We start from the raw sequence: 27575 nt of genomic DNA, 5'->3' as shown, positions 1-27575 counted from the left end.
CACAACTTCAGATGTAAAGATGTGGGTGAGGTTTCTGCACCAACCAGCTGAGGCAGGGTCGAGCTGTACGAGGTTGCAGAGGCCTTACTGATGGAAGAGGTACATGACAGGTGGCAGTGGCTGCAGGCTCTCGGTCCTGATGGGTTGAGCTGTTTGTGGGTTCATTAAACAGTGAGGGATGTAGGTCTGCAGCCAAAGTCATCTCAGGAAACGAGCACAGACGTAACGATCCGACACCTCGGGAGCCAGTGTGAGGCAGCGGACACCAGCTAGGCTAATCTGCTTTTAATTTGATGTATCAGCTGGTAGCTGATCCCAGAATGGTGCCCAGTGGGAGCAACAGATTGAAGTGGTTTCACCGAGTGAATGGAATAGGTTGAAACTGTTTGAGGGAACTGATTCTACTGGATGAGTTGGTGCAGAGATTAACAGGGCCTGAACCACAACTCTGGCTGCTCCAGCGGGATGTTGGAGACAACACACTCAGCCAGACCTTTCATCTTGTCTCCATCCTAGATGGGCAAACAGTGACCCTCTGCTCTGTACTGTTTCCTCTCGTGGGACCCAGAACTCACTGTTGAGAACGCTGCCCATTTAAGACTGAGGCGAGGCGGATATTTTCTCTGTTAGGTTCCTGAGTGTTTGGACCCCCCTCCTCTATGGGCGCAGAAGCAGAGTTGATAGATCCCTGGTGAGTAGTCGGACCAGCCAGTGCCTGTAGGGGCTGCTCCTCATTCCTATGTTCATTTGTCTCCAGTCGCCTGCCTTCCCCACCCCGTGAGCCATGGAGTCGGAGAGATGAGGCACAGAAGCAGCTCTTCAGCCCATCGTCTATGCTAACCATTGGGCACCCATTTACACTAATCCTCTGCTGATTCCACCCCATTCTCCCCACATCGCTCTCAACACCTCCCCCAGATTCTACCACTAAGGACAATTGACCCACCAATCTGCACATCGTTGGGATGTGGGAGGAAACCAGAGCACCCAGGGGAAACCCACACGGTCACAGGGAGAACGTGCAAACTCCACACAGACAGCACTGGAGGTCAGGATTGAACCTAAGTCACTGTACCATGTGCTGCCCCCATGAGCTGTTCAGGAACATCTTTTACCAGGCAACAGGTTAGGAGGAGTAGATTTGGAAGATTCGTTCTGTGAGAACTTCAACACAGTTGACTGGTGGAGCTGAGCCCAGAGCTCACCCCTGCCTCAGGACTGGGAGCAGCTCTGCCTCTGAGCTAGATTACCCGACCGAGGAAGATGTTGCCTGTGGGAGGGAATCAGAATCAGCTTTATTATCACTGACTTGTATGTCGTGAATTTGTTGTTTGTGGCACCCAGCCCTACAACTCAGAACAAACGGACATTGATAAGACTGTAGCAGCAACTCTCCAACCTTGCACAAAACCGGACAACTCCTTCCCAGGGAAATGGAGATTCAGCCGGAGCGGAGATGGATTGGGTAAACTCTGTGCCTTAAAGCTGGGAATTAACGTGAGGTTCCATTGTTGGACTCCACAGGGAGTGCAGTGTCAGGGAACAGTTAGACTGACAGGGACTTTGCTGGAAGTTGAGAGATGTCATTTGGACCTGTCAAGTAATTGAGCACCATCGAAAGTGCTTTTATTCTACAGACTCTCACTCACTGTCATACTCTCTCCCTCTCACCAACTTTCTCACTCGTTTCCAATCTCCTTCCCTTTCTCCCTGCATCTCTCCCTCATTCTCACTCCCACTCTCTGGATTAACTTGGCAGCTGCTACCCCAAACCTCAAAGGATGCTGTGGGATTGTTTACTGGCTGTTATTTAAGGAACTGGTTGGCAGTGTCCTTGTTGGAAAAGTGCTGCAGGACTGAAAGTTACTTATTGATAAGAAGAGTGTTGGCCACGTTAATCCATTTAAGATTAGATTACAAGATTGCTTGGAATTTCAGGAAAAGTTTTGGAATATTTAACCTGGGCACAGCTGCCAATGTTTCAGCAGCTGGCAGGCCTCCCCATTCCATCTAATCCCAGGGAGAATTGAGGAATTTCAATCCCAACTGTCTGCTACCAGACCTTTCATTTCATGCACTAATTCTACTGAGACCTCTGCACAGTCTCTCCACCTGTTTCTCCCCGACTGCCCTCCCCAAACCAACACATTTCCCCCTCCCCTCCCCCAATAGCCTCATTCTCTTCACACCCTCCTCAGCTCCTTCCCCTCACCCACTGCTAGTGTCCCAGAGAGGTGCAGAGGGCACTGACGGGTGGGGAGCGATGGCCTCAGCTGGAACTATTTCCTCCACTACAGGAGCTGAGGGAACAGTAGGGGGACTAGCACTCCAGAGGCCTGGACCATCAATCCAGGGGCCTGGACCATCAATCCAGAGGCCTGGACCATCAATCCAGGGGCCTGGACCATCAATCCAGAGGCCCGGACTAACAATCTGGAGGCAAGAGTTCCTATCCCACCTTGGCAGCTGCGAATTTGAATTCAGTTAATTAAAAATAATCTGGAATTGGACTTTAAGAAAGCTTTGCTGTGGTGGTGACCAGGAGTGTGCCGGATTACTGTAAAACTGTCCGGTTCACTACTGTGCTTCCGTGAAGGAAATCTGCCTGGAGACAGACTGCAGAGCTGGAATCTGGACCAACACACAAGATGCTGGAGGAGCTCTGGGTCAGACAGTACCTGTGGAGGGAATGGACAGTCGACGTTTCGGGTTGAGACCCTTCACAGTCCATACACCCTTCATAAACCTTCCCTATCCATGTACTGGTCCAAATGACTTTTAAACATAAATGTACCCACCTCAACCACTCCCTCTGTCAGCTCGTTCCATACACCCACCACCCCCTGTGTGAAAAAAGTTGCCCCTTGGGTCCCCTTTAAACAAGGAGACCTGTACCCTCTAGTTTTAGACTTCCCCCACCCTGGGGAAAGACTGTGAGCATCCACCTTACCTACGCCCGGCCTCAAGGTCACCCCTCAACCTCCTCCACTCCAGAAAAAGAAGTCTCAGCCTATTTAAGAGGCAATTAAAAGGGGAAGTGAATATGAAGGATTGGAGGGATATGAATCCCGTGCAGGCAGATACATTGTTTAATTTGGCATCATGGTCGGCACAGACATGGTGGGCCGAAGCTCTGTTCCTGTCCTGTACAGTTCTATGTCTCTGCACTGTACTGCTGTCGTAAAACAACAAATTTCACATCACATAAGTCAGTGATAATAATTCTGATTCTATGTACTATCCAGCCTTTCCTTATAACAAGCTGTCCAGTCCTGGTAACATCCTCGTGAATCTTTTCTGCCCCCTTTCCAGATTAATGATATCCTTCCTGTAGCTGGGCGACCAGAACTGCACACAGTACTCCAAGTGTGGTCTCACCAACATCTTGTACAGCTGTAACATGACGTCCCAACTCCTGTACTCAGTGCCCTGAACAATGAAGGTCAGCGTGCTGAATGCCTTCTTCACCACCCTGTCTACCTGTGCTGCCAAGGAACTATGTACCTGTACTCCAAGGTCTCTCTGTTGTACAACACTCTCCAGAACCCTGCTATTTACTGCGCAAGTTCTGCCCTGGTTTTACTTCTCAAAATGTAACACCTCGCACTTGTCCAAGTTACATTCCATCTGTCATTCCTCGGCCCACTTCCCCAGTTGACGTTTCTGAGACCACTGGACACAGCAGTGACCATGTGACCAGACAACACCCCAGCTGCAGTATAGACGACCTCTGCCCAGAACTAGCTGCTCCTTCAGACAAGCTGTTCCAGTCCAGCACTAGCACTGACAATGTGGATGATTGCCCAGGTAGACCCTGACCACACAGCGCAGGATGAATCCACCCAAGCTGTCTGCATTCGGGGTGATGAGAACTGTCAGCGACAGAGCCGACAGGTAGCTCATCTCACCCACCAGTTGCCAGCCTGGGATTGGCCATGATTCCTGCCTGATCTTCACCTTGGCCAATCACAGGCCAAGATTTACAGCATTCTGGTGGAGCAGAGGGAGGGGAGAGGTGTGGGGGTGTGAGGGAAGGGGTGGGGGGGGGGGTGAGGGGGTGTGAGGGGAAGGGGTGGGGGGGTGTGAGAGGAGGGGTGGGGGAAGAGTTGGGGTGGGAGTCTGGGGGGGTGTGAGGGGTGGGGGAGAGGGACGGGAGAGGTATGGGGTGTGAGGAGAGGGGTGGAAGGGGTGGGGATAATGAGGGTGTGTGAGGAGGGGGTGGGGGAGAGTGGGGGTGGGAGTCTGGGGTGTGGGGTGGAGGAGAGGGAGGGGAGAGGAGAGGTGTGGGAGTGGTGGAAGGGATGGGAAGAATGAGGGGGTGTCAGAGGAGGGGGTGGGGGTGGGAGTCTGGGGGCTGTGAGGGGTGGGGAGAGGGAGGGGAGAGGTATGGGGTGGGAGGGATGGAGAGGTGGTGTGAGGGGAGGGGAGGGTGGAAGGTGTGGGGAGAATGAGGGGGTGTGAGAGTAGGGGGTGGGGGAGTGGGAGGGTGGGGGTCTGAGGGGATGGATGGGGAGTGGGGAGGGATAGGGAGGTGGTGTGAGGAGGAGGGGGATGGGTGGTGTGGGGGGAGAGTGGGAGGGGTGAGGGTGTGAGGGGAGAGTGGGAGGGGTGGGGGTGTGTGGGGAGGGGAGAGGTGTGAGGTGTGAGGGGAGGGATGGGGAGGTGGTGTGAGGGGGAAGAGGTGGAAGGGATGGGGGGTGTGAGGGGAGGGGTAGGGAGGGGAAGGGTGAGGGGTGGGGGAGAGTGAGGGGAGGGTGTGTGAGGGGAGGGGTGGGGGAGAGTGAGGGATGGGTGGGGGAGAGTGGGGGGAGGATGTGTGAGGGGAGGGGGTGTGAGGGGAGGGTGAGGTGGTGTCAGGGGTGTGCGGGGATGGGTGATGGGATGGGGTGTGAGGGGTGGGGAGGGGGTGTGAGCGGTGAAGGGTGTGAGGGGAGGGGAGCGGAGGGGGTGTGAGGGGTTTGAGGGGAGGGGTGTGAGGAGAGTTCGGGGTTCTGTTCTCCAAGCCCAGCACTGATCTCAGTGTGTGCTTCCTCTGCAGGCCACCATGGTGAGGGGTGGGGTGGGGGAGAGTGGTGGGAGGTTTGAGGTGAGGGGTGTGAGGAGGGTTCGGGGGAGTAAGGGGAAGGGATGTGAGGAGGGTTCAGGGGTTCTGATCTCATTGTGTGCTTCCTCTGCAGGCCACCGTGGTGGGTGCCCCAGAGCCTGCAGCAGCTACAACACCAGTCCTGTACCCCTGGAGGCTGAAGGCCAGAGAAGGGCCAATGAGGGTCAAACGGGCCTGGGTCATCCCTCCCATCGCCGTCTCTGAGAACAGCAGGAAGATCCCGTTCCAGCTGGTCCAGGTGCACACACAGGGTCGTGGTGGGCTGGCCCATCTCCGGGACACCCATCAATTCCGGGCCAATTTCCCCTGTCAGCTTGCTCACGGGAGCAGTCACCTGGTGCTCTGTGGGATCATGCTGTGCACCCAGCACTGTATCTCCCCACCCTCCAGTTCAAAGGGTCGGTATCCCAATGAGCCTTGGTGTTGGGAGATGCACCCACAGCCTCCTTGGGTTGTTCATTGTCAGACCCAGGGCAGAGTCTGAGGTCCACACCCGAGTGCCTGGGCAATTCCAGACCTCTGGACAGTGATCCCAGGGACTGGAGAATACCTCATGTTCTCTTAGTCAAAATGGGGAGGATGGAGAAGCCTGGAGCCTCATGCTGATGAGCCTCTCAGTGCAGGGAAGTTATTGGCTAATGAGACATCATGGTCAGCATGGACGAGTTGGGCCGAAGGGCCGCTTCTTTCCTCTGTGACTCTGTGACTGGGCAGCGGCAGGGACTGAAAGTCCTGGCCCTTGGTTCCAGCCTCATGAACCTGCGACACTCCACAGAGGCTCCAACCCCACCTACCAGGGTCTGCAGCTTTGGACGTGTCGGGCAGGGAGAAGGTGGGTGGGCTGAGGCCAAGGGGGAGAGGTGGAGCAGCAGCAGGTTTGAGGACGGAGGTCCTGAGCCCACCACTGTGGTCACAGCAGGAGGTGACAGAAAAGGCAACTTCACTGGTGATCAATTCTGTTTAATTTGCCAACAGATTAAATCAGACAAGCTTTCAAGCAAGGTTATCTACAGCATCAAAGGACCAGGGGTGGATGAGGAGCCCAAGGGAATCTTCACCATTGACCCTGACACGGGACTGGTCCTGCTGACCACCGTCCTTGACCGGGAAGAGAAGAGCAGTTACAAGGTAGGAAAGGCGACTGTGTGAGAGGGACACCAGTGTCTCTGTAGGTTGGACGTAACAGCACTGATTTACTTCACACAGATCAAAGCTTATGCCGTGGGAGAGACAGGAGCCCCACTGGAAGATCCCACTGACCTGGAGATCATTGTAATCGACCAGAATGACAATCGACCCACCTTTGACCAGCAGTATTTTATCGGACGCGTGGTCGAGGGATCAGCTCCAGGTTGGTAATGAGGAATTGGTGATCACACAATGCCTTCCTTGGACAGGACGTTGAGTAAAAGGGTTGGGACGTCATTTTGCAGCTGTAGAGGTCGTTGGTGAGACCACACTTGGAGTACTGTGTGCAGTTCTGGTCGCCCAGCTGTAGGAAGGATGTCATTAAGCTGGAAAGGTGCAGAAAACTCACAAGGCTGTTACTGGGACTGGAGGGCTTGAGTTATCAGGAGAGGCTGGATAGGCTAGGACTGGTGTCCCTGGAGAGAAGGTGGTTTATAGAGGTATATAAAATAATGAGGGGCATGGATAAGGTGATGGTCAGTCTTTTTCGCAAGGTAGGGGAGTCTAAAGTTAAGATGAGAGAGGAAAGATATAAAGGGGACCTGTGAGCAGTGTTTTCACACAGACGGTGGTGGGTATGTGGAATGAGCTGCCAAAGCAGATGGTATAAACAGGTTCAATTACAACGTTTGGACAGGTACATGGATAGGAATGGTTTAGAGGGATATGGGCTAAATGCATACAAATGGGACAGCTCAGGAAGGCACCTTGGTCATTAGGGGTGCGTTGTGCCAAAGGGCATGTTTCTGTGCTGTATAAGTCCATCTCTATAAAGGAGTGTTCTGACTGAGATGGTTAAATGGTTAAAGGAGTGTGTGGATAGGGAGGTTCCGTTGTCACCCTAGTGTTGGGGTGAAGGATGTCACCGAGAAGGTGCAGTATTCTGGGGAGAGGCACTGGGCCAGACGTTGATGTAGATATCAGTAGCAACACAGGGAGAGCAGAATTAGCCTCAGCTTTCAAGAGCAAGGCAGGAGTTTAGGAAGTGGGACGTCTGCTAGGAATGTCTGGACTGTGCCCAGTTGATGAAACTAGGAAGATTGGCCAGGGTTAAGCGGCTGGAGAAAAGGCTTCCGATTCTTGAGGCACTTTCCAGAGTAGAAAGAACTGTTCAAGATGAACCAGTCAAGCTGACAGATTGTGACCACAGGTGTATTGGGAGATTCACTCGTGAAGCTGGGGTTCATGTTAAAACACCAGGCAGGAGGCACCAGTGTCTAATCACAGAACAGGTTCACAAAGGAGTTTGAGACGGGGATTAAGCAGGGAAGAATAGATCGGTGCAGAATACAAACAGCCGGATTGTAATTCACTGTGTGGGGAATAACGTTGGATAGCTGCTAATACCAATAAACTCATTGGATGTGGCTGCAATAATTGAAACGTGAGTCACAAAAGTGTAGATCAAGGCTCCAGTGTTCAGGGCACGAGGTGGTTGAAAAAGAGGGAAGCGGAAAAGGAGGTTGGGTGGGAAGAGCCAATCAAGGATCTTGTAATCGAGAGGCCAGGTAGAGAATCTGTTTGGTTATAGTTGAGTAGCAGGGGGGGATGTTGGGGGGGGGGGGGGGGGGAGGGATGTTGGGGGGGAGGGATGTTGGGAGCCAGGAGGGAGGGATGTTGCTGTCTAGGGATATTTGATCTGTGAGAGATGGAACTCACAGTGAGAATACTGAACACGTACCTGTGTGTTTTACCAGTGGAGAGACTGGTGCCAGGACCTCACAAGGAGAGATACAAAAGGCTGTGACATGGTCTGCACGTTTGGCATCTCAAGCTGTTGGGGGCGGGGGGTGGGGGTGGGGGAGGGAGGAAGGTGTAGAGATTGGCTTCCATAATCCATCAAGTCCTCCCAAAATACAGGGGGTGGGGGCAGGGGGACGGCTGAGGGAGGGCATTGGGGAGAGTGGAAGGGCGGAGGGGAGGGAGGTAAGGAGGGCGGGGGAGGACAGTGGGGAGAATGGGAAGGCGGAGGGGAGGGCGTTAAGGAGGGTGGAGGGAGGGGAGGGGAGGGGGGAGGGAGGGTACCATCCCCAACATGACTTCCCAACTTTTATACCCAACACCCTGACCACTGAAGACAAGCATACCGTACGCCTTCTTTAGCACACCATCCACTTACCACTTTCAGAGAGCTATGGACATGATAGGCTATAGAACAGGTAGACAAGTGGTGGTGAAATTTAATACAGAGAAGGTGTGAAACAAAATGCTTTGGCAGAAAGAATAAGGAGAGACAAAGGGGAATAAATGGCAGAGTTCTGAAGTGTGTGCAGGAACAGAGGGAGCTGGGTGAACGTGCATAACTCCTGGGAAGTGGCAGGGTTTGTAGAGTGGTTAGTGAAGCTGTGGGATCCAGGGGTTCATATGAAGGAGCACCGAGTGCACAAGCAGGGAGGGTGACCCTGTTCAAAGACGGGAGTCCCTCAGCACCGTGTAGGAAAGATGTGAAGGTCCCAGACAGGGTGCAGGATGGGACAGAAACAGAAAATGGTGCAAACACTCAGCAGGTCAGGGCAGGGGTGTGGAGATGCATCTTCTCTTTAGATTTCTGACTTCCAGAAGCTGCAGTAATTTTCTTACAGAGATGGTGTCAGGAAGCATTTCCTCACACTGGGGCCGCGGGGACCTGGGACTCTGCTGTAAGACGAGCAGTTGGCAATGTTGAAGCTGTGCTGGAGTGTTCGGTGGGTGGGTGGGGAATGGCCGAGGCTCGGAGAAGTTGATGCACGGCTCTGGCAGGGCCACTGAACCAGGCGGGTGCAGGCGGAGGTGTGAGGGGGTGGGGTGATCTGGACTTGCTCTGTCCGGTGTTCAGGTGGGAAGGCCCACCTGCTAACGGGAATGTTTGGGATGTTGCAGGCACGCTGGTGATGCAAGTGGCTGCATCCGATGCAGACGACCCTCAGACCGACAACGCTGCTCTGGGTTACTCCATCGTGGGTGATGGAAGAGGGATTTTCCGCATTGATCCTGTGACAGGGGAGATCCGCACGGTCGGAGTGGGACTGGATCGGGAGGTGAGGAAAGAGTTTGTAAGATCCTGGTTGGCACAAGAGGATGGCAGGAGCCCAGTGTGATGGTGGCACTGGTGTTGGTATTGTGGGTGGTGGTAGGGTTGGGGTTGATGGCAGTGGGGTTTGCATTGCTGCAGGTGTTGGGGTTGATGCAGATGTTGGGGTTGGTGGTGGGGTTGGGGGTGGGGTTAGTGTTGATGCAGGTGTTGGGGTTAATGTGGGGTTGGGGTTGATGGCAGCACCTTTTCACCTCCCTCTGGACCTTGACTGCACCATTGAACATCAGGCCATTGTCTCCCACTGTCATGGATCTCATTTCCTGGGAGCTCCCCTCCATACTCAGCCCCCCACAGCTCACTTCCATCTCCTTCCCAACATCCACAAGCAGGGTTGCCTTGGCAGACCCATTGTTTCAGCCAGCTCTTGCCCTACCAAACATTTCTTCCCACCGTGACTCCATCCTTTCTCCCCAGCTTCAGTTCCTTCCACATACACCTGGGATACTTCTGATGCTCTCTGCTACTGACCATTTCCAGCTCTCTGGTCCCAACCAGCACACCTTTACCATGGCCGTACATCCTCCTACTCACCCCACGTCAGGATAGCCTGAGGACCCTCCACTTTCTCCTACAGAGACCCAACCAGTTCCCCTGCAAAAACACACCCATTCATTGGCTGACCTTGTTCCCACATTGAACAACTTCTCCTTCAACTCCACTCACTTTCTCCAGATAAAAGGTGTAGCTGAGGGCACTTACCTGGGCCCAGTCTCTGCCGGTCACTTTGTGTGATGTGTGGAGTGGTCTTTAGACATAGAATCATACAGCACGGAAAGAGACCCTTCAGCAGACAGTGTCCATGCCGACCATCACATACCCACCCACACCGATTCCCTTTCCCACCACTTGACCTTCTCTGCCTTGGTGCTTCAAAGAGTCTCTGTCCCCACCGCCCCCTCAGGCAGTGCGTTCCACACTTCAACCCCCTCTGGAGAAAAAATTCCTCCTCAGATCTTCTCTAAATTTCTTATCCCTAACCTGGAATTGGTGACTTCTGGTTACAGGAACCTCTGCTCTCAGGAGTCAATCAATCCCATCTACGCCCTCAGACCGATCTCCCTCAGTCCCCTCTGCACCAAAGAAAACAAACCCAGCCTCTCCATATAACAGAAATGCTCCATCCCAGCCAACATCCTGGGTCCTCTGCATCCTCTCTTGTCCAATCGTGTCCTTCCTATAACACGGGCTTTATCAATAGAGAACTGGAGTATAAAAGCAGAGAGTCACGCTGAACCTTTCTACAATACTGGCCCGGCCTCAGCTGGGATAATGTGTTGTTCTGGTCGCCTCATGGTAGGAAAGATGTGGAGGCATTTGAGAGGGTCCGGTCTGGGATGAGGATTAGGATCACAAGGATAGAATGGAGAGGCTGGGCAATTTCAGGCTGAGTCGAGATCTGACAGAAGTGTACTAAATGATGAGGGGTCTGGGCAGTGGGAGGCAGAGGAGTTGAGGTCACAGGTAGAAAATAAAGGGGAAGAGAATTAAAAGTGACAATAGGATGTGGTTGGATTCTGGATTCACCACCTGAAGATGTGGTAGAGGCAGGTTCCTCTGTGGCCAAGAGAGAATTGGATAAATACAGGGTGCGGAACAAATTGTAAGGTGATGGAGAAGGGGCCGGGGAATGGAACAAGTGAATGGTGGAGAACCAGCATGGACACGATGGATCAAATGGTCTCCTCTGTGTTGTAATCAATGTGTGGGGAATGTGGAGGGACAGGAATTCAGGGAGGTTGAAAAGCTGTGATTGGTGAGTTTCGAGGGATGGATTTGGTGAGAGTGGAGGGTCCAGGGGGGTTTGGGAATTTGTACGTATTGAGGAGTGAGACTGTGAAGTTTGGAGAGATGTTGGGAGATTGCAGGGTCAGGATTGAGATACTGGAGAACTGGGAAATGTGTGTTTGGAGGTGGGAACTGGGGAGTTGGAGAGACAGGAACAAGGGAATTTTGAGAGATGGGGGGGTTTTTGAAGGACAGGATCATTGATGGGATCAGGGAATCAGGCAAGATGAGAATTGGCAGTTTAGATACAGGGAGTTGGGAGTTTGAAGAGATGGGGCTGGGGTTTAGAGTGATGAAACCAGGGAGCTACCAGACGGTGGGTAGATTTTATTATCCAGGGGCTTATTGGGTCTGTTAGACTCTTTTAAGTCTTTTTATTTGGTCCTGAAATAAAAACAGAAAATGCTAGGCACACTCAGCATGTCAGGCAGAATCTGTAGAGATAGGAGCAGAGTTAACGTTTCATGTCCATGTGTACAGCTCAGGGAGTGCCCTGACTGCTGGTTTTGTGTCTGCAGAATATTTCAGTGTACAACCTGACTTTGCAAGTGGCTGATCTGGCTGGTGAAGGACTCTCCACCACTGCCATGGCCTCGATCTTCATCGATGACGTCAATGACAATCCCCCAGAGTTCACCCGCCCTGAGGTTTGTGATGTTAATGTGTCTGTCACCATGATGATTATTGAGAAATTTGGGCAGAATCACGGGGTACTGTCAAGGTGAAAGGTCAGCTGCTACAGGATGTGATCAGGGTGGGGCTGGGTTTGGAGCAGGACAGTCCCCCCGAATGATCTGGACAGTTAGGACTTGGTCTCATTGCTCAGCCTCACACTGGGTGCTAACCCTGCCAAATGTCACGCTGCTGATTTAACTGCTGGTTCTGCCCCTGTGAATTCCCGGGGGCTGCTGGTTCTGCCGCAGTGAATGCCCAGGGGCTGCTGGTTCTGCTGCAGTGAATGCCCGGGGGCTGCTGGTTCTGCCGCAGTGAATGCCCAGGGGCTGCTGGTTCTGCCGCAGTGAATGCCCGGGGGCTGCTGGTTCTGCCCCAGTGAATGCCCGGGGGCTGCTGGTTCTGTCCCCTGCCCCAGTGAATGCCCGGGGGCTGCTGGTTCTGCCGCAGTGAATGCCCGGGGGCTGCTGGTTCTGCCGCAGTGAATGCCCAGGGGCTGCTGGTTCTGCTGCAGTGAATGCCCGGGGGCTGCTGGTTCTGCCGCAGTGAATGCCCAGGGGCTGCTGGTTCTGCTGCAGTGAATGCCCGGGGGCTGCTGGTTCTGCCGCAGTGAATGCCCAGGGGCTGCTGGTTCTGCCGCAGTGAATGCCCAGGGGCTGCTGGTTCTGCCGCAGTGAATGCCCAGGGGCTGCTGGTTCTGCCCCAGTGAATGCCCAGGGGCTGCTGGTTCTGCCGCAGTGAATGCCCAGGGGCTGCTGGTTCTGCCGCAGTGAATGCCCAGGGGCTGCTGGTTCTGCCCCAGTGAATGCCCGGGGGCTGCTGGTTCTGTCCCCTGCCCCAGTGAATGCCCAGGGGCTGCTGGTTCTGCCGCAGTGAATGCCCGGGGGCTGCTGGATCTCCACGAAGAAGCTTCCTTCCAATGTCCGGCCCTGGGTCCTACATCCACCCTTCATGGAGGATCTGGGCCCAGCCCCCCACACCATGGACCGGACTGGGACCAGGCTGCGGTCACATTGCTGCCTCACCTTTGGGCAGTTGAGCCGTTGCCACGGCAGCCATTTCTGGGATGTCTGCGGCTGACTTTGCACAGACCCTCATCACTCTTCCTCCAGAGGAAGACACCACCAGTTCCTCATGACCTCTGAACTTTGCCCTGCAGTTCACCATGGAAGTGTTGGAGGACGTGGTGGGAGTGGACATTGGGAAGGTGACCGTGGATGACAAGGACCAGCCTGGGACACCCAACTGGAGAGTGAACTACACCATCACGGCGGGCAACAACCGAGGGCTCTTCAACATTCGGACCGAGCCGGACACCAACGCAGGCATCCTATTTGTTGAAAAAGTAATGGAAACAGCCAATCAGAAGTGGCTTAGCAATTAGACTTACACTGAACAAATGATGGGTGGTTTTGGGGAGGGGTCCACCCAACCCCAACCCTACAGCAGCCCATCAGGGCACAAGGGGAACCACCAGCAGTAGAGTCCATTCACCCCTTCTGCCAGATATTGACTCAACCAAAACAGCCCAGAAATAAAGGAGGTCTGGGGTCAAAGGTCAGATTCCCTAGTTGTGGGATTGAGGGTCATTTCCCCTCTAGATTTGGGGTCAGAGGTCAGATTCCTGTGGCTGGGTGATGGGGAGTGTGTGGGGGAGTTGGGGAATGTGTCGGGATGTGGGTGTGTGGTGGCATTGGGGATGGGGAAGGGTCCAGTGGGGGAATGAGTGTGGGGTGGGTGGGGATGGGTCCAGCAGGGGGTAGGAGTATGGGGTGGAATGTGGGGTGGGTGGGGATGGGTCCAGCAGGGGGTAGGAGTATGGGGTGGGGTGTGGGGTGGGTGGGATGCGGATGTGGGGTGGGTGGGGTTTGGTGCGTGTGCAGGAGTGGGTGGGGTGTGTGGGGTGGGGTGGTTGGGGTGAGGGGTGGGGTGTGTGGGAGTGGGAGGTGTGGGGTGCAGGGTGGGTTGGGTGTGGTGCGTGTGCGGGAGTGGGTGGGTGGGTGGGGTGTGTGGGGTGGGATTGGTTGGGGTGTGCGGAGGGGCTGCAGGGGTTAACTGCTGCTCTGTGTGGGGTTGGGTGGGTGGGGTGTGCGGAGGGGCTGCAGGGGTTAACTCTGCCGCTCTGTGTAGGGTGGGTGGTATGGAGTGGGGTGTGCGGGAGTGGGAGGGGTGGGGTGTGCGGAGGGCCTGCGGGGTTAACTCTGCTGCTCTTTGTGGGGTGGGTGGATGGGGTGTGCGGAGGGGCTGCAGGGGTTAACACTGCTGCTCTGTGTGTGTCAGGAGCTGGATTATGAAACAAGGAACAGACACACGCTGACGGTGGAGGCCCAGAACTGGGCGGCGCTGAGCCCTGCGGCTCCCCACACCCTCCGCTCCTCCGCCATGGTCATCGTCACCGTCACTGATGTGAATGAAGCCCCACACTTTGTGGAGGACCTTCGAGTGCTGAGTGTGCCGGAAGGGTTGAGGGAGGGGAGCGTGCTGACGGTGTACACAGTGACAGACCCCGACCTCGGGCAGCGCCAGAACATCAGGTCAGCACGGCGCTGTAAACCCCCATCTCCCTCTACCTCCACCCCCCACCTCCCCCCACATCCCTCTTTAACCCAGGCCAGGAGATCCCACATTCTCCTCTCTGCTCCAGAATATCACCCCTACCCCACTGGACCCCACCCCAACCCCAGCGCACCCCCTCCCCTCCCCAGCCCACCCCCACCCCACCCACCCAAAAGGCCGCTGCAGGAATCAGTGGCTGATCATCACCTGTGGAGGGGAATAGGCTGTTGACCGGATGAAGGGTCTCGACCCAAACTGTTGACTGTCCCTCTGCCTCCACAGGTGCTGCCCGACCGACTTCCTCCAGCAGCCTGTTTTGTGCTCCACATTCCAGCGTCTGCGGTCTTGTGTGTCGTGATTTCCTCCTGGGACCAGCTGTTTACTCACATCTGGGTGTGCTCCCCATGCCTGGGTGATTTCAGCTGCAGCCAGGTGTTTGTCCAGGTGTTGGCCTGTGTCCAGGTGTTTGCTCGTATACAGCTACTTTCCTTCTGTGTCCAGGTATCTGCTCTGTGTTCAGGTGTTTGCCCCTCTCAGTGTTTACCCTGGGTGTTTGCCCATCTCTGGGCGTTTACCCCTCTCAGTGTTTACCCCGGGTGTTTGCCCCTCTCAGTGTTTGCCCCTCTCAGTGTTTGCCCTGGGTGTTTGCCCCTGTCTCTGGGTGTTTGCCCCTCTCAGTGTTTACCCCAGGTGTTTGCCCCGTCTACATTTTCCATTGCCTCTGCCCATTAACTGTGTGCTTCCCACGTTCCAGTTACCGTATCCAGTACGATCCAGCGGACTGGCTGACCGTCGATGTCCACAGCGGTGAGGTCATTCTTCAGCAGAACATCAGACGGCAGTCACCGTTCCTTCACAACCACCAGTACACGGCCTTGATCACTGCCACTGATGATGGTGAGAGAACGGCACAAGGAATGAGACAGCATTCTATCTATTCATTCACTGGCAACCTCAGTGTTTATTGCCCACTCCTAACCACCCAAAGAAAGCTGGGGGTGAGCTGCACCTTGAACCGCTGCAGTCCTTCTGGTGAAGGAGCTCCCATGGTGCTGGTGGGGAGGGAGCTCCAGGATTTAGTTCCATTGATGATGAAGGAATGGCGATATATTGTGTGCAGTCCTGGTCACCACAGCACAGGAGCAATAGAGAGGGAGCAGAGTGATTCACCAGGATGTTGCCTGGAATGGAGGGCTGTGGTTTTAAGGAGAGGTTGGGTAGACTGGGTTTGTTCTCATTGGAGTGCAGGAGGCTGAGGGGTGACCTTGTAGAGGTTTATAAAATTATGAGGGGTGTAGATAGAATCTTTTTCCCAGGCCAGGGCAGTCTAGAATTAGAGGGTGCAGGTTCAAGGTGAGAGACCTGAGGGGCAGGTTTTTCACAGAGGGTGGTGAGTCTCTGGAACAAGCTGCCTGAGGAGGCAGTAGAGGCGGGTACAATTACAATGTTTAAAGAGCGTTTGGCCAGGTACTTGGGTGGGAAAGGTGCAGTGAGATACAGGCCTAATGCAGGCAGATGGGATTAGCCTAGGTAGGCATCATGATCGGCAGGGACGAGGTGGGCTGAAGGGCCCGTTTTCTGTGCTGTACAGTTCTGTCACAGTTCCAAGTCAGAGTGGTGGGTGACCTTGGAGGAGCCTGCAGGTGGTGGTGGTGTTCCCTGTGCCTCGTGTGGTTCTTGTCCCGCTTTAAGGTAGAGATCACAGGTTTGGGAGGTGCTGATGGAGTAGTCTGGTCAGTGCACAGTGTGGACGGTGCACACTGAAGTCACAGTGCGCCGGTGGAGGGAGTGTTCAGGACGGGTGATGGTGGCTGCTTTGCCCTGGATGGTGCCGAGCTCGAGGGTGTTGGGGCTGCACTCACCCAGGCAAGTGCAGCGTGTTCCATCACACTCTGTTGTGCCTTGCCAATGTGGAAAGGCTGTCGGGTGTTCGGAGGGGAGTCACTCGCTGCAGGTTACCCAGTCTCTGACCTGCTCTTGTTTTTCTGGTCCATGGTGACCACAGGTATTGATGGTGCAGGGACCCAACAAAGGAACTGCCACTGAGTGCTCAGACTCTGTTGGAGAGGGGCATTGCCTGCCCTTCACAGAGTCATTGAGCTGTGCAGCACGGAAAACACACCAAGCCCAACCTTTATCCCCATCTACACCGATCCCATTCGCCCACATTGGTCGATATCCTTCTGTGCCTTGTCTGAATTTCTCTAAATGTAGTGACTGTATCTGAGTAATATGATGGGCCACGAGGCCACAGACTGTGGTGCAGACGGTCCACGGCAGTTCAGAGATGTCAACTTCTAGCTGCCAGATGTTCTGAATCTATCCCACGGAGCCCTAGGGATCCTGCTGGTATCAGTAATACAGGGAGTGCCAGGGCAGAAGCTGAGCCTGCAGCCGGGGGGATAAGGAAGTCCAGGCTGGGACTTTATCCGAGGGAGCAGCAAGAACTTCAGTGGCCGTGTTTGCCAGTTGCCAGGTCCAACCCCATCCCTCCTGCTCCGTGACCTTTCATGTCTATTCCCAGGGAGTCTGATGCAGGGCCAGTCACGGTCACACCAGCTCTGGAAATTGGAATCTCCGGTCAATATAGGCATGGTCCCAGACTGGGAAAGCAGTCAGAAATTTAGGGAATTACATCGACCAGTGGAATGTGGTGCTGGCAGTTTGTGGTTGGGGAATGGAGAAATGAGCAAGTTCCCCTGCACTGCTCTACCCCCTCCTCCTGCCTCTACCTCCTCCAGGAGCCCTAGTGGCAGTTGAAGCTATCACCTGGCACTTCACCGACTGCCTCCATAAAGATCGCACATTAATTCACTCCACTCTCCTGTCAGTCTTCTGTATTACCTCATCCAAACACCCAACCAGCTCACATCAACACAATTTGCCTTTAACAACTTCTCTCCAGCTTCCATTAATCAATGCAAAGCACCAAGTGAATATTACCTTCGTCCTGTGTGAAGTTTCTCCAGGGTTGAACTGATGGTCTGTAGCGGCCACATTTATCAGCTTTACTGCTCTTGGTGAACCAGAGTCAAACATTGGACTGTCGCCGTGTTCACACAGCTGTGTTTCTGCCCACAGGAGAACCACCGCACACAGCAACAGGAACCCTGGAGATACACATCACTGAGGTGAATGATCACGCACCAGTCTTGCACCCACGGGTGGCCTTCGTGTGCAGTCTGTCAGCAGGGACGGATGGAATCATCGTTTGGGCAGACGATGCTGACCTGGACCCTCATGCCAAGCCCTTCCATTTTGAGATTATTCCTGAAGATTCCCAGTTTCCTCAGAATTGGACGATCCAGCTCCTCAATGGTAGGTGCTCAGCAACCTGAGGAGATAGGCAACAGGTACACACTCCCAGCTGTCACTTACTGCAGACCTCCCTGGCTGCAGAGCAGCTGTGAATCCACCAAAAAGAAACAATCAGATTAACTTCTACCCCGGCAGAGGAGTCCACCACTGTTCAACATAGGAAGAAGCCCCACCCTGTGTCAACTTGTGCTGTCCCTACAGTGGGAGTGTGTGAAAGGACGGTGCAGAGGGAGCTTCACTCTGTGTCTGACCCCGGGAGTGTGTGACGGGAGGGACAGTGTAGAGGGAGATTCACTGTGTGTCTGACCCTGGGAGTGTGCGATGGGATGGTGTAGAGGGAGATTCACTCTGTGTCTGACCCCAGGAGTGTGTGAAAGGACGGTGTAGAGGGAGCTTCATTGTGTGTCTGACCCCGGGAGTGTGTGACGGGAGGGACAGTGTAGAGGGAGATTCACTGTGTGTCTGACCCTGGGAGTGTGCGATGGGATGGTGTAGAGGGAGCTTCTCTCCATCTTTAGCCCTGGGAGTGTGTGACAGGATAATATAGAAGGAGCTTTACTCTGTAACTGTCCCATGCTGTGGACACAAGAGATTGCAGATGATGGAATCTGATGCAGCACACAAAATGCTGGAAGAACTCAGCAGGTAAGGCAGCATCTATGGAGGGAAATAAACAGTCGACATTTCAGGTCAAGACCCTTCACCTCCAGAAGAAGCTGTCCATTTCTCCCCACAGTTGCTGCCTGACCCGCTGAGTTCCTCCAGCATTTTGTTTGGTGCAAGTGTTGAGTAATGAACTCTCAATTACTGGATGAATATTTTCCATTTGATGAATATACTTCTGCAAAAATCTTAATTCCAAGTGAAATATTTTAAGTTCAGTCAGACAAATGATTTGAAGCACCTCCTCCTCCCGTCTCATGCTGGTGCACTCGGGTGTGAGGACAGTTCTGCCCAGACCGGGCCCTGCCCCTCTCCCACTGCCCCACCCCTGACATCTGCTGCCCCCCACTCAGTCTGGGGCTTGGTTCCACTCACCCTGCTTCCTTCCCCATGACAATGCCAGACAGCATTTTCTAGCAGCCTCTTTGAACATAACCACATATGAAATAGGAGCAGGTTATTGGGGCTCTGGTACGCAGCTGATCTTTTAGTTTAGTCCCACCTTTCTGCACCCACTCCATAACCCTCAGTTCCCTAAATATCTAAAATCCATCAATCTCTCCTGAATATACTGAGCCTCCACAGAGCTCTTGGGCAGAGAATTCCAGATTCACCACTGTTTGAGTGAACAAAGTTCTTCCATCTCTGCCCTGAATGGTTGACCCCTTATTCTGTGACTGTGACTCCTATGCTTAGCGAGAGGAAACATTTTCCCTGACCCTACTGTAAATCCCATAGGAACTTTTTACGTTTCATGATACCACCACCTATTGTTTGAAACTCTGCAGACTTTTTCTCTCCTCATAAAGCAAACCCAGCATCCTGGGAATACCCTGGAGCACCTTCACCAGACTCCCTCTATCACAGGTATGTCCTTCCTTGGGCAGAGAGGTCAGATGACACCGTATTCAGATGTGGTTCACCTGGGCTCCATGTAAGAGGTCGCTTCCCTTCTGCTCAATTCCTCTTTCCTCTTTCAAGTCCATACTGTTTGCCCTGAACTGCTGTACCTGCAGGTTAACTTCAGTGGTTCACGTACAAGGTCCCCTGAACACAAACACCCCTCGATCTTTCCATTTATTTCTACCAAAGTGCACAGCCTCACATTTTTCACGTTATTTTCCACCTGGCGTGGCCTTACCATTTCACTACCCAGTCTCCTCATCCTCCTCGCAGCGCACCCTCACCTAATCTCACCCTCACCCGTCATCATTGGATATATTACCCCCATCCGATCATTGATGTAAGTTGTGAACAGTGGGTGACCCAGCACCGATCCCTGCAGCATCCCACGAGACACAGCATCTCAACCCAAAAATGACCAGTTTATTTGAAAGTTTGAGGGATATGGGACTAGCCTGGTGGGCACCAGGGTGGACATGGATGAGTTGGGCTGAAGGGCCTGTTCTATGCTGTGTTACTCTATGACTCCAAGGAAACAAGCCAGTTACCTTTCTGTTTAAGGTTGGTGGCCCCCAGGTGTCCAGACACAGATGCCCTTGCAGGGGTAAAGCCAAGAGGTCCCTGAGGGTCAGACCCTGGACAGGGCAGAGTCCGTGCTGAATGTGCCAACACCCAAGCTGCAGCTCGCTCCCAAGTCCTGGGCTCAGAGCTCCAGCACAGGGAGAGCTGCAGCTCGCTCCCGAGTCCTGGGCTCAGAGCTCCAGCACAGGGAGAGCTGCAGCTCGCTCCCGTGTTCTGGGCTCACAGCTCCAGCACAGGGAGAGCTGCAGCTCGCTCCCGAGTCCTGGGCTCAGAGCTCCAGCACAGGGAGAGCTGCAGGTCACCAGCGGCAGCTTCCACCTTGTCAGAGCGCTGGGAATCATTGAGGGAATATTTCTCGGAGATCATTCTCATTCCTGTTTCTCCACAGACACCCATGCCAGGCTGGGAATGCATCGGAACATCGATGAAGGGACCTACAGTGTGCGGATTCAGGTCAGTGATTCTGGAGAGCCACGGATGGGCCAGGAGCACAGCCTGAACGTGACGGTGTGTCACTGCAGCGGCAGAGAGGAGTGTTCGCCGGGAGTGGCAGCCATGCTGGGGTCCCATGTGGGGCTGAGCTTTGGGGCCTGGATGGTGATTCTCAGCAGTGTCCTGCTCTTACTGTGTGAGTATCACCCGGTGACAGCCACCCCCTGTCTCACAGCTGTGCCGGCAGGTTGTACCTCCCTCAGTACCGCCCCTCCCACAGTGTCACACTCCCTCGGTACTGTACATAGAGCAGTGTGGACTCCGTTTTGTTCTGTCTCTCTGACAGAACTTTCCTCTCAGTTTGAAAGCTTGAGGACATGTACCACCAAGGCTCAAGAATGGCTTCTATCCCGCTGTTCTAAGACTCTTGAATGGACCTCATGTACGATAAAGATGAACTCCTGATCTCACCATCTACCTCGTTATGACCTTGCACCTTATTGTCTGCCTGCACTGCACTTTCTCTGTAACTGTAACACTATATCCTGCATTCTGTTATCGTTTTTCCTTGCACTACCTCGATGTATTGATGTACAGAATGATCTTGATGGCATGCATCTCAGTTCACGTGACAATAATAAACCAGTTAGTATTTACAGTGCAGTACCTCGGACAGTTTAGCACACCTCAGTACTACCCCTCAATGGTACTGCTCCCTGAGTACCAGAATGAAGTGTCTGCAGCTCTGGTGTGGGACTTGAACTCTCGACTTTTTGTGCATGGATGTTGACGTGTGACCTGTGTTACTGCTGCCTTCCCGTTGGGTCTGGGCACTTCCCCACTGACCTGTGGACCTCTAGTTGGGGTAATTCTGTGTAGATGTATCTAGAGTGTTGTAGGAGTGATGGGGCAGGGCCACTCAAGGGTAGTTCTGGTCTCCACTCGAGGTGGGAAACACAGAAGTGGAGGTTTGTCCTGGTGTCTGGTTGAGGATCCGAAGTGATAGGAGCCTCACCCCAGGCCACTCGTCCCTGCTGGCCCACCCCGGCAATTGTGCTGACATGTCTCCCTTCTCACACTTACAGTTCTCATCCTGCTGGTGGTGGTCACAGACTGGCTTCACCGCCAACTCCATCGCAAGGGACTCCTGGCTGCTTCCGAAGACGATGTCCGGGACAATATTTTAAACTATGATGAACAGGGCGGAGGAGAGGAAGATCAGGTTAGTGGGCAGTTGAACGTTTCATCTCCAACACTCCTCACCAGTCTACGGTCCTTACCCAGTCTGGCCCACAGGTCACTCCAGACCCACCAACCTGGTCAACTCTCAGGTGGATCAGGATGGAAAATAAATGTCAGCAATGCCAGAGAATCCCACATCCCATCAACTAATCAATAAAAGCAGAGAGGTGTAGCTGTGGAAGAAAATAACTCTCCCACCCCCCCAACCCCCCTCCCAATTTATAGGAGCAGGAGTTGCCCTTCAAGCCCCTGGAACCTGCTGCATCATTCAAAGATCCAAACACATTGCTTCAGCTCCTGACCCTGCCAGTGCTCTGTTTCCCTGTTCTCCAAAAGTCTCCCTCGGCTTTGAACATAGTCAGTGACTCTGCCTCCACAGGTCTCTGGGTTCAGAATTCCAAAGATTCACCTTATTCCCGTCTGAAATGGCAACTAAGTTCTCTGAGCAGTGGAGACACCCTCTCAGTGACACCTCCGTCACCCCCTCAAAGTCCTTCAATGAGATCATCTCTCAGTCTCGTCATGGCATTACCATCCAGGGATGCAGTGAGTCTGTGTTGCATCAACACTACTGCAAGTAAAACCCTCCTGAAATGAGAACAAAAATGTCTGTAGCTCTGGCAAGTCTTCCAAACTCTTACATCCCATTTCCCTTCCCACGAAGGTCAACATTGTTCCTTGTTGCAGTGGTGATGTGCTTCACCCAGAACACCACCATTTATGGTCTTGGAACATTTAAAAGACCTGACACATTTCTCATCTTCCTACCAGGGTAGAACTCGCAGTTCCCCCTTTTTTTGTCCTACATCAGTCAACTTTTTGCCTTCTTACTTAACCCTTCTGTGTCCTCAAATATTACATTCCCACCTATCTTTGAATCATCAGCAAATGAACCTTTACCTTCCCCACCCCCTGTGTTCTTGGGCCTTGCCCTCTGGAAAAATCCCAATCGCCTTTATAACTCTTCACCTTGTGTATATAATCCTCCCAAGGTATTTCTGAGACTGGTGTGTTCAAACCAAGGTCTGTTTAATCTCATAGTTCCATTCAGCCCATGAATTCTATGCTGGCTCTAAGAGCAACCCCCACCCCCCCTCCCCAATCCCATTCCTCATTTCCTTGTACCCACTCTCACTCACACACTCATCAACTCACCTCCCTCCCTGATCCTTCTACCACTTATGTTGGGGTAATTTAAAGCGGCCAATTAACCTTCCAATTAGCTTATCCTTGGGAACCTGGAGCACCCGGGGGGATCCCAGACTGTCCCGGGGGGGATCCAGACTGTCCCGGGGGAACCCAGAGCACCCAAGGGACCCACACTGTCCCAGGGGAACCCAGAGCACACGAGGGAAACCCAGACTGTCCCGGGGGGGGATCCCGACTGTCCCGGGGAAACCCAGACTGTCCCGGGGGGATCTCACACTGTGCTGGGGGAAGCACAAACTCCAGCACCGAGTCAGGATCAAACAGGGTCCCTGCTGCTATGAGGCAGTGAGAGAAACAGAGGTCCAGGGTTACACACTGAGGGACAGAGATGTTGAGACCCATGGAGGAAGTGCAGAAGGGGGAGACAGACAATCACAGAATGGTTGCAGCACACAAGGAGGTTCCAAGCCCACACCAGCTCTGTGAGAGCAACCCCACTCATCCCCCTGCCTGCCCTCTGCCACACCACTGCAGATCCTTTCCTTTCAATACTACTCAGCTCCTGTTTGAACGCCAGAGTCACATAGGCGGCATCCATCATTGAGGACCTTCAGCACCCAGGACCTGCCCTCTTCTCGTTACTACCATCGGGGAGGAGGTACAGGAGCCTGAAGACCCACACTCAATGATTCAGGAACAGCTTCTTCCCCTCCGTCATCAGATTTCTGAACGGTCCATGAACACTACCTCATTATTCCTCTTTTGTACTATTTGTTTATTTTTGTAAATTGTTGTAATTTTTATGTCTTGCACTGTACTGCTGCTGCAAAACAACACATTTCACCACATATGTCGGTGATAATAAACCTGATTCTGCTTCATTACGCACAGAAATAGGCCCTTCGGCCCAACAGGTCCATGCCAACCAAGATGCCCATCAAACTAGCCCCATTTGCCAGTGTTTGGCCCTATCCTTCTGAACCTTTCTTATCCATGTACCTGTCCAACTGTCTTTAAAAAGTTGTTATTCTACTTGCCTCAACTACTTCCTCTGGCAGGTCGTTCCATCCTTTGTTCAAAAAAGTTGCTCAAGTTCCAATTAAGTCTTTCCCCTCTCACCTTAAACCTATACCCAAATGCAACATCAGGTTTCCACCTGAAACATCGACACTGATGCTGCTCGACCCACTGAGTTCCTCCAGCAGGTTGTTTGTTTCTCCAGATTCCAGCGTCTGCAGTCTCCTGTGTCCATGTTTATAAGGCATTTGAACAACTAGTAGAAAAGTTGTAGAAGGAGGCAGGCCTAACGCAGGCAAATGGGATTGGGGAGAGGGAGGCATCACAGTCGGCAAAGACAAGGTGATTCTATGATTCCTGTCACCTGTTGGCCCACTCTAGCAGCCTGGCTCCATTTCCTTGAATTCACGGCACCTCCAAGTTTTGTGTCTGCGTATTTGGAAACTGTGTCCTGTACGCTTGAGTCTAAGTCAGTAATATTTGTTGAGAAAAGCCATGGTCCTGGAACCGATCTTTGAGGAAATGCACGGCACATTCCCCACCAGTGTTAAAATAACCTTTCACCCATTGTTTCCTGCTACTCGGTCAAGTTCTGTCATTCCTGAGGACAAGCCCATCATGTGGCACCTGATCAATGCCTTTTGAAAGTTCGTATAGAACCATGTCAATCATATTTACCTCATTAACTACTTGCCTGCAACAAATCCGTGCCAGCTTCTGCTCATTCTTGTCGAAGTTACTGCTAATCTTTGTCAGTTTATTGTTTCTGGAACATTCCCATCAACGAGGTTAAATTGACTGGTCTTTAGTTACTGAATTTATCCCTACAGTCTTTCTGAACTAGGGTAGGGACAAATCTTCCAGTTCTTGGGCACCTCCCCTAAATGATAGTGAGACGCTCTGTAATAACAGAACCAAATATTCCGTGACCTTGTGTATATTGAAGATTGGGGATCAGTAAACTCATTATGTCTCTGGTGGAATTGTTTCTCTTCACATATCCACTTCCTGGTCAATTGGAGTTTTAATGAAGTGTTATTGATCTGAAAAGTTGACTCTGTTTTCTCTCCACAGATGCACTCTGACCTGACGATTATCCCCAGCATTTTCTTTATGAAAATAAAACTGAAAACAGTGTCAATACTCAGCAGGTCAGGCAGCATCCATGGAGGAACAGAATTAATGTATCTTACTGATGATCTTTGGACTCCTGCTGTTCACAGGGTTCCTGAAATGAAATAGGTTTGTGATTCATGTGTGAAGTAACCAGTATCCAAATACTGAGACAGGAGTTCCCTGGGTGTGATTCTGTGTGTCCCGCAAGGCCAGCTCAGGTTTCCTGTGGGCATGGTGTTGATAGTGTGGCCTCTGGTAACTGTTGGTCCCTCCTAGGATGCCTACAACATTGACCAGTTGAGAAACCCAGATGAAGTTCTACCCCAGACCCTAAGCAGAGGAAAACAACCAATCAGAAGAGATGCTCCCTTCACCCAGGGGCAGCCTCGCTGTCCCAGGAAGCCTCCAACTGACCCAAGTAACATTGAGGACTTCATCACTGAGGTAGGAGTGCAAGGTCACGGGAAATCCTGTGGCCTCCTGATAGTTAGTTTGTACTGATTGTAAATACTCCAGAACCCGTTATAACCACTGAGGGAGTTCTGCTGCTCTCATTAGCCTAAAACAAGCTTAAGTTAAGGAACCAAACTTATTAGCTGAAATTAGAGGAAAATTATTCCAATTAAAGTATGTTTGTCTGAAATAATAGTTTAACTTTGTATGTAATTAGGTCATAAAGAATGTGAATGTCACCTGGATGAAATGACAGAAATATATAAAACGTACCAGCCTGCCCAGATCCCAAGTGTGCACATCCCTCGTGTTCACGTCCCTCGTGTTCACGCCCCTCATATCCATTGTGTCCACGTCCCTCGCATCCTCGTCCCTCACATCCTCGTCCATCATGTCCGCGTCCCTCATGTCCTGTGGGCTGACCCCGGCTGAACCAGTCCCTGACCTTTGGTCTGGGTGAAGTTCTATCTGACACGTGCTGCAGCTCATCAGCCGGTGCCACTGGTCACCATTGGGTACGGTTGATATGGGGGCAGTGGTGTAGGATACCCATCACAGTGACCCAATCTGACAGCACAGCTTAGTCAGGAGCTATGTGCAGTCACACTGTACCACCCTGTACAGACGTTACTGCTCCACCAGTGCCATGTTCACTCCTACGGGAGCCTTGTTCACTCCGTCCAGGGCTGGGTGTTGCTACAGCCAGTGCCCTGTGTTTGTGGCAGTGATTCTATCCAATGCTGTGTATCACTCTGCATGGTCCCGCGTGTCACTCCGCCTGTCCCGTGTATCACTCTGCGTAGTCCTGCGTGTCACTCCGCCAGTCCTGTGTGTTACTCTGCATGGCCCTGTGTGTCACTCCACCGGTCCTGCGTGTTACTCTGTGTAGTCCTGCATGTCACTCCGCCGGTCCCATGTATCACTCCGCCGGTCCCATTTATCACTTCGCCGGTCCCGCGTGTCACTCTGCCAGTCCTGCGTGTTACTCTGCCAGTCCTGTGTGTCACTCCACGTTATCCCTTGTATCACTCTGCATGGTCCTGCGTGTCACTTTGAGTGGTCCTGCATGTTACTCTGGGTGGTGCCATGTATCACTCCACTGGAGCTGTGCATTGCTCTGGCCCCTGCTCTCCTGCTCACCATTACTTCCCATTGGACCATGTTGCAGGGACTGGATGCAGCGGACAATGACCCGAATGCCCCTCCGTATGACACAGCGCTGATCTATGACTACGAGGGCGAGGGCTCTCTGGCTGAGACGCTGAGCTCCATCACCTCCCGGGCCTCAGACTCCGACCAGGATTATGACTACCTCAGTGACTGGGGCCCTCGCTTCAAGAAGCTGGCGGACATGTACGGTGCTGAGTAGCCTGGAGCTTCAGACCCACCGAGAAACACAGAACCAGACCTACCGAGAAACACTGACCCACTAAGAAACACAGACCCGGGCCTACTGAGAAACACAAACCCACCAAAAACACAGACCCAAACTTATCAAGAAATACAGTCCCAGGCCCCACCAATTAGCAAAGCCCCAGACCCACCAAGAAGCTGAGAAACACTTACCCACCAAGAAACACAGACCCAGAACCTGTGAAACGCAGTCCCCAGACTCCACCAAGACATACAAACCCAGACCCCACCAAGAAACAGAGTCCCCAAACCGAACCAGGAAACACAGACACAGACACACCGGGAAACACAAACCCAGACCCACGAAAAAACACAGACCCAGACCCAATGAGAAACACAGACCCAGACCCACCGATAAACACAGACCCTAGACCCCATTGCAAAACACAGATGTAAACACAGATGTAGACCCAGACTCACTGAGAAACACAGACCCTAGACCCCACTGCAAAACACAGCCCCCAGACCGCACTGAGAAACACAGTCCCCACAGTGCTCACCAGGGCTCCGGGAACCACTATTTCCTCCAAAGCAAATGTCACATTTGACCTGGTCACTAAATGTCTCAACGATTCCCCTCTGTGAGCTGTGAAGGGCTGAGAACACAGGCCCTTCCTCCAGCAACAGTGTCAACGCTGGCAGCTGGTTCGTGCTGAGTGTTGTCAGCGGGCAGCTCTCTCTGTGATCACCAGGACCACTGTGATCGGGGGAGAGAACAGAGAGAGGGAGAGATGGTCAGGAGAAATGAGTGAGAGGGTAGGTGGGGATGAGGGGGCGAGACTGACAGATGGAGGCTGAGGGAGAGTGAATGGTGAGGGAGTAGGAACAGCTTTAGAGGGAGAGAGAGTGAACAGGGTGTCAGACGGATTCAGAGCAGAGAGAGAGATTGAAAGCATTGAAGGCTGATGG

The 27575-nt window shown here is 53.0% G+C and overlaps 1 protein-coding gene across 2 annotated transcripts; it reads left to right on the top strand.

Moving 5' to 3' along the window:
* Nucleotides 1–5217: 5217 nt before the first annotated feature.
* On the top strand, nucleotides 5218–27575 carry cdh15 (cadherin 15, type 1, M-cadherin (myotubule)). Of its 2 annotated transcripts, XM_052028612.1 has the most exons (13): nucleotides 5218–5342; nucleotides 6080–6232; nucleotides 6311–6455; nucleotides 9152–9309; nucleotides 11669–11797; nucleotides 12982–13167; nucleotides 14103–14356; nucleotides 15133–15275; nucleotides 17460–17696; nucleotides 20233–20472; nucleotides 21362–21498; nucleotides 25077–25244; nucleotides 26422–27575. In XM_052028612.1, exons 1-13 carry the CDS (start codon nucleotides 5262–5264, stop codon nucleotides 26620–26622), a joined length of 2232 nt encoding a protein of 743 aa, XP_051884572.1. In that variant the 5' UTR covers nucleotides 5218–5261; the 3' UTR covers nucleotides 26623–27575. The 2 variants fall into 2 exon arrangements, with proteins under 2 accessions (XP_051884572.1, XP_051884573.1); XM_052028613.1 differs by lacking the exon at nucleotides 26422–27575 and having other exon boundaries at nucleotides 20233–20470; nucleotides 25077–25208.

This window comes from Pristis pectinata, chromosome 13 (genome assembly GCF_009764475.1).
Source record: "Pristis pectinata isolate sPriPec2 chromosome 13, sPriPec2.1.pri, whole genome shotgun sequence".
NCBI lineage: Eukaryota > Metazoa > Chordata > Chondrichthyes > Rhinopristiformes > Pristidae > Pristis > Pristis pectinata.
The sequence above is the reverse complement of the archived record's forward strand: the minus strand, read 5'-3'. Positions and strand labels throughout refer to the sequence as shown.

What these genes read in the sequence shown, in the direction of transcription:
- cdh15 (XM_052028612.1), top strand. Translation starts at nt 5,262, where the DNA reads ATGAGGGTCAAACGGGCCTGGGTCATCCCTCCCATCGCCGTCTCTGAG. An exon ending in AAGAGAAGAGCAGTTACAAG is followed by an intron (nt 6,233 to 6,310) that starts GTAGGAAAGGCG and finishes TACTTCACACAG; the next exon opens with ATCAAAGCTTATGCCGTGGG. An exon ending in CAGAGTTCACCCGCCCTGAG is followed by an intron (nt 11,798 to 12,981) that starts GTTTGTGATGTT and finishes TTTGCCCTGCAG; the next exon opens with TTCACCATGGAAGTGTTGGA.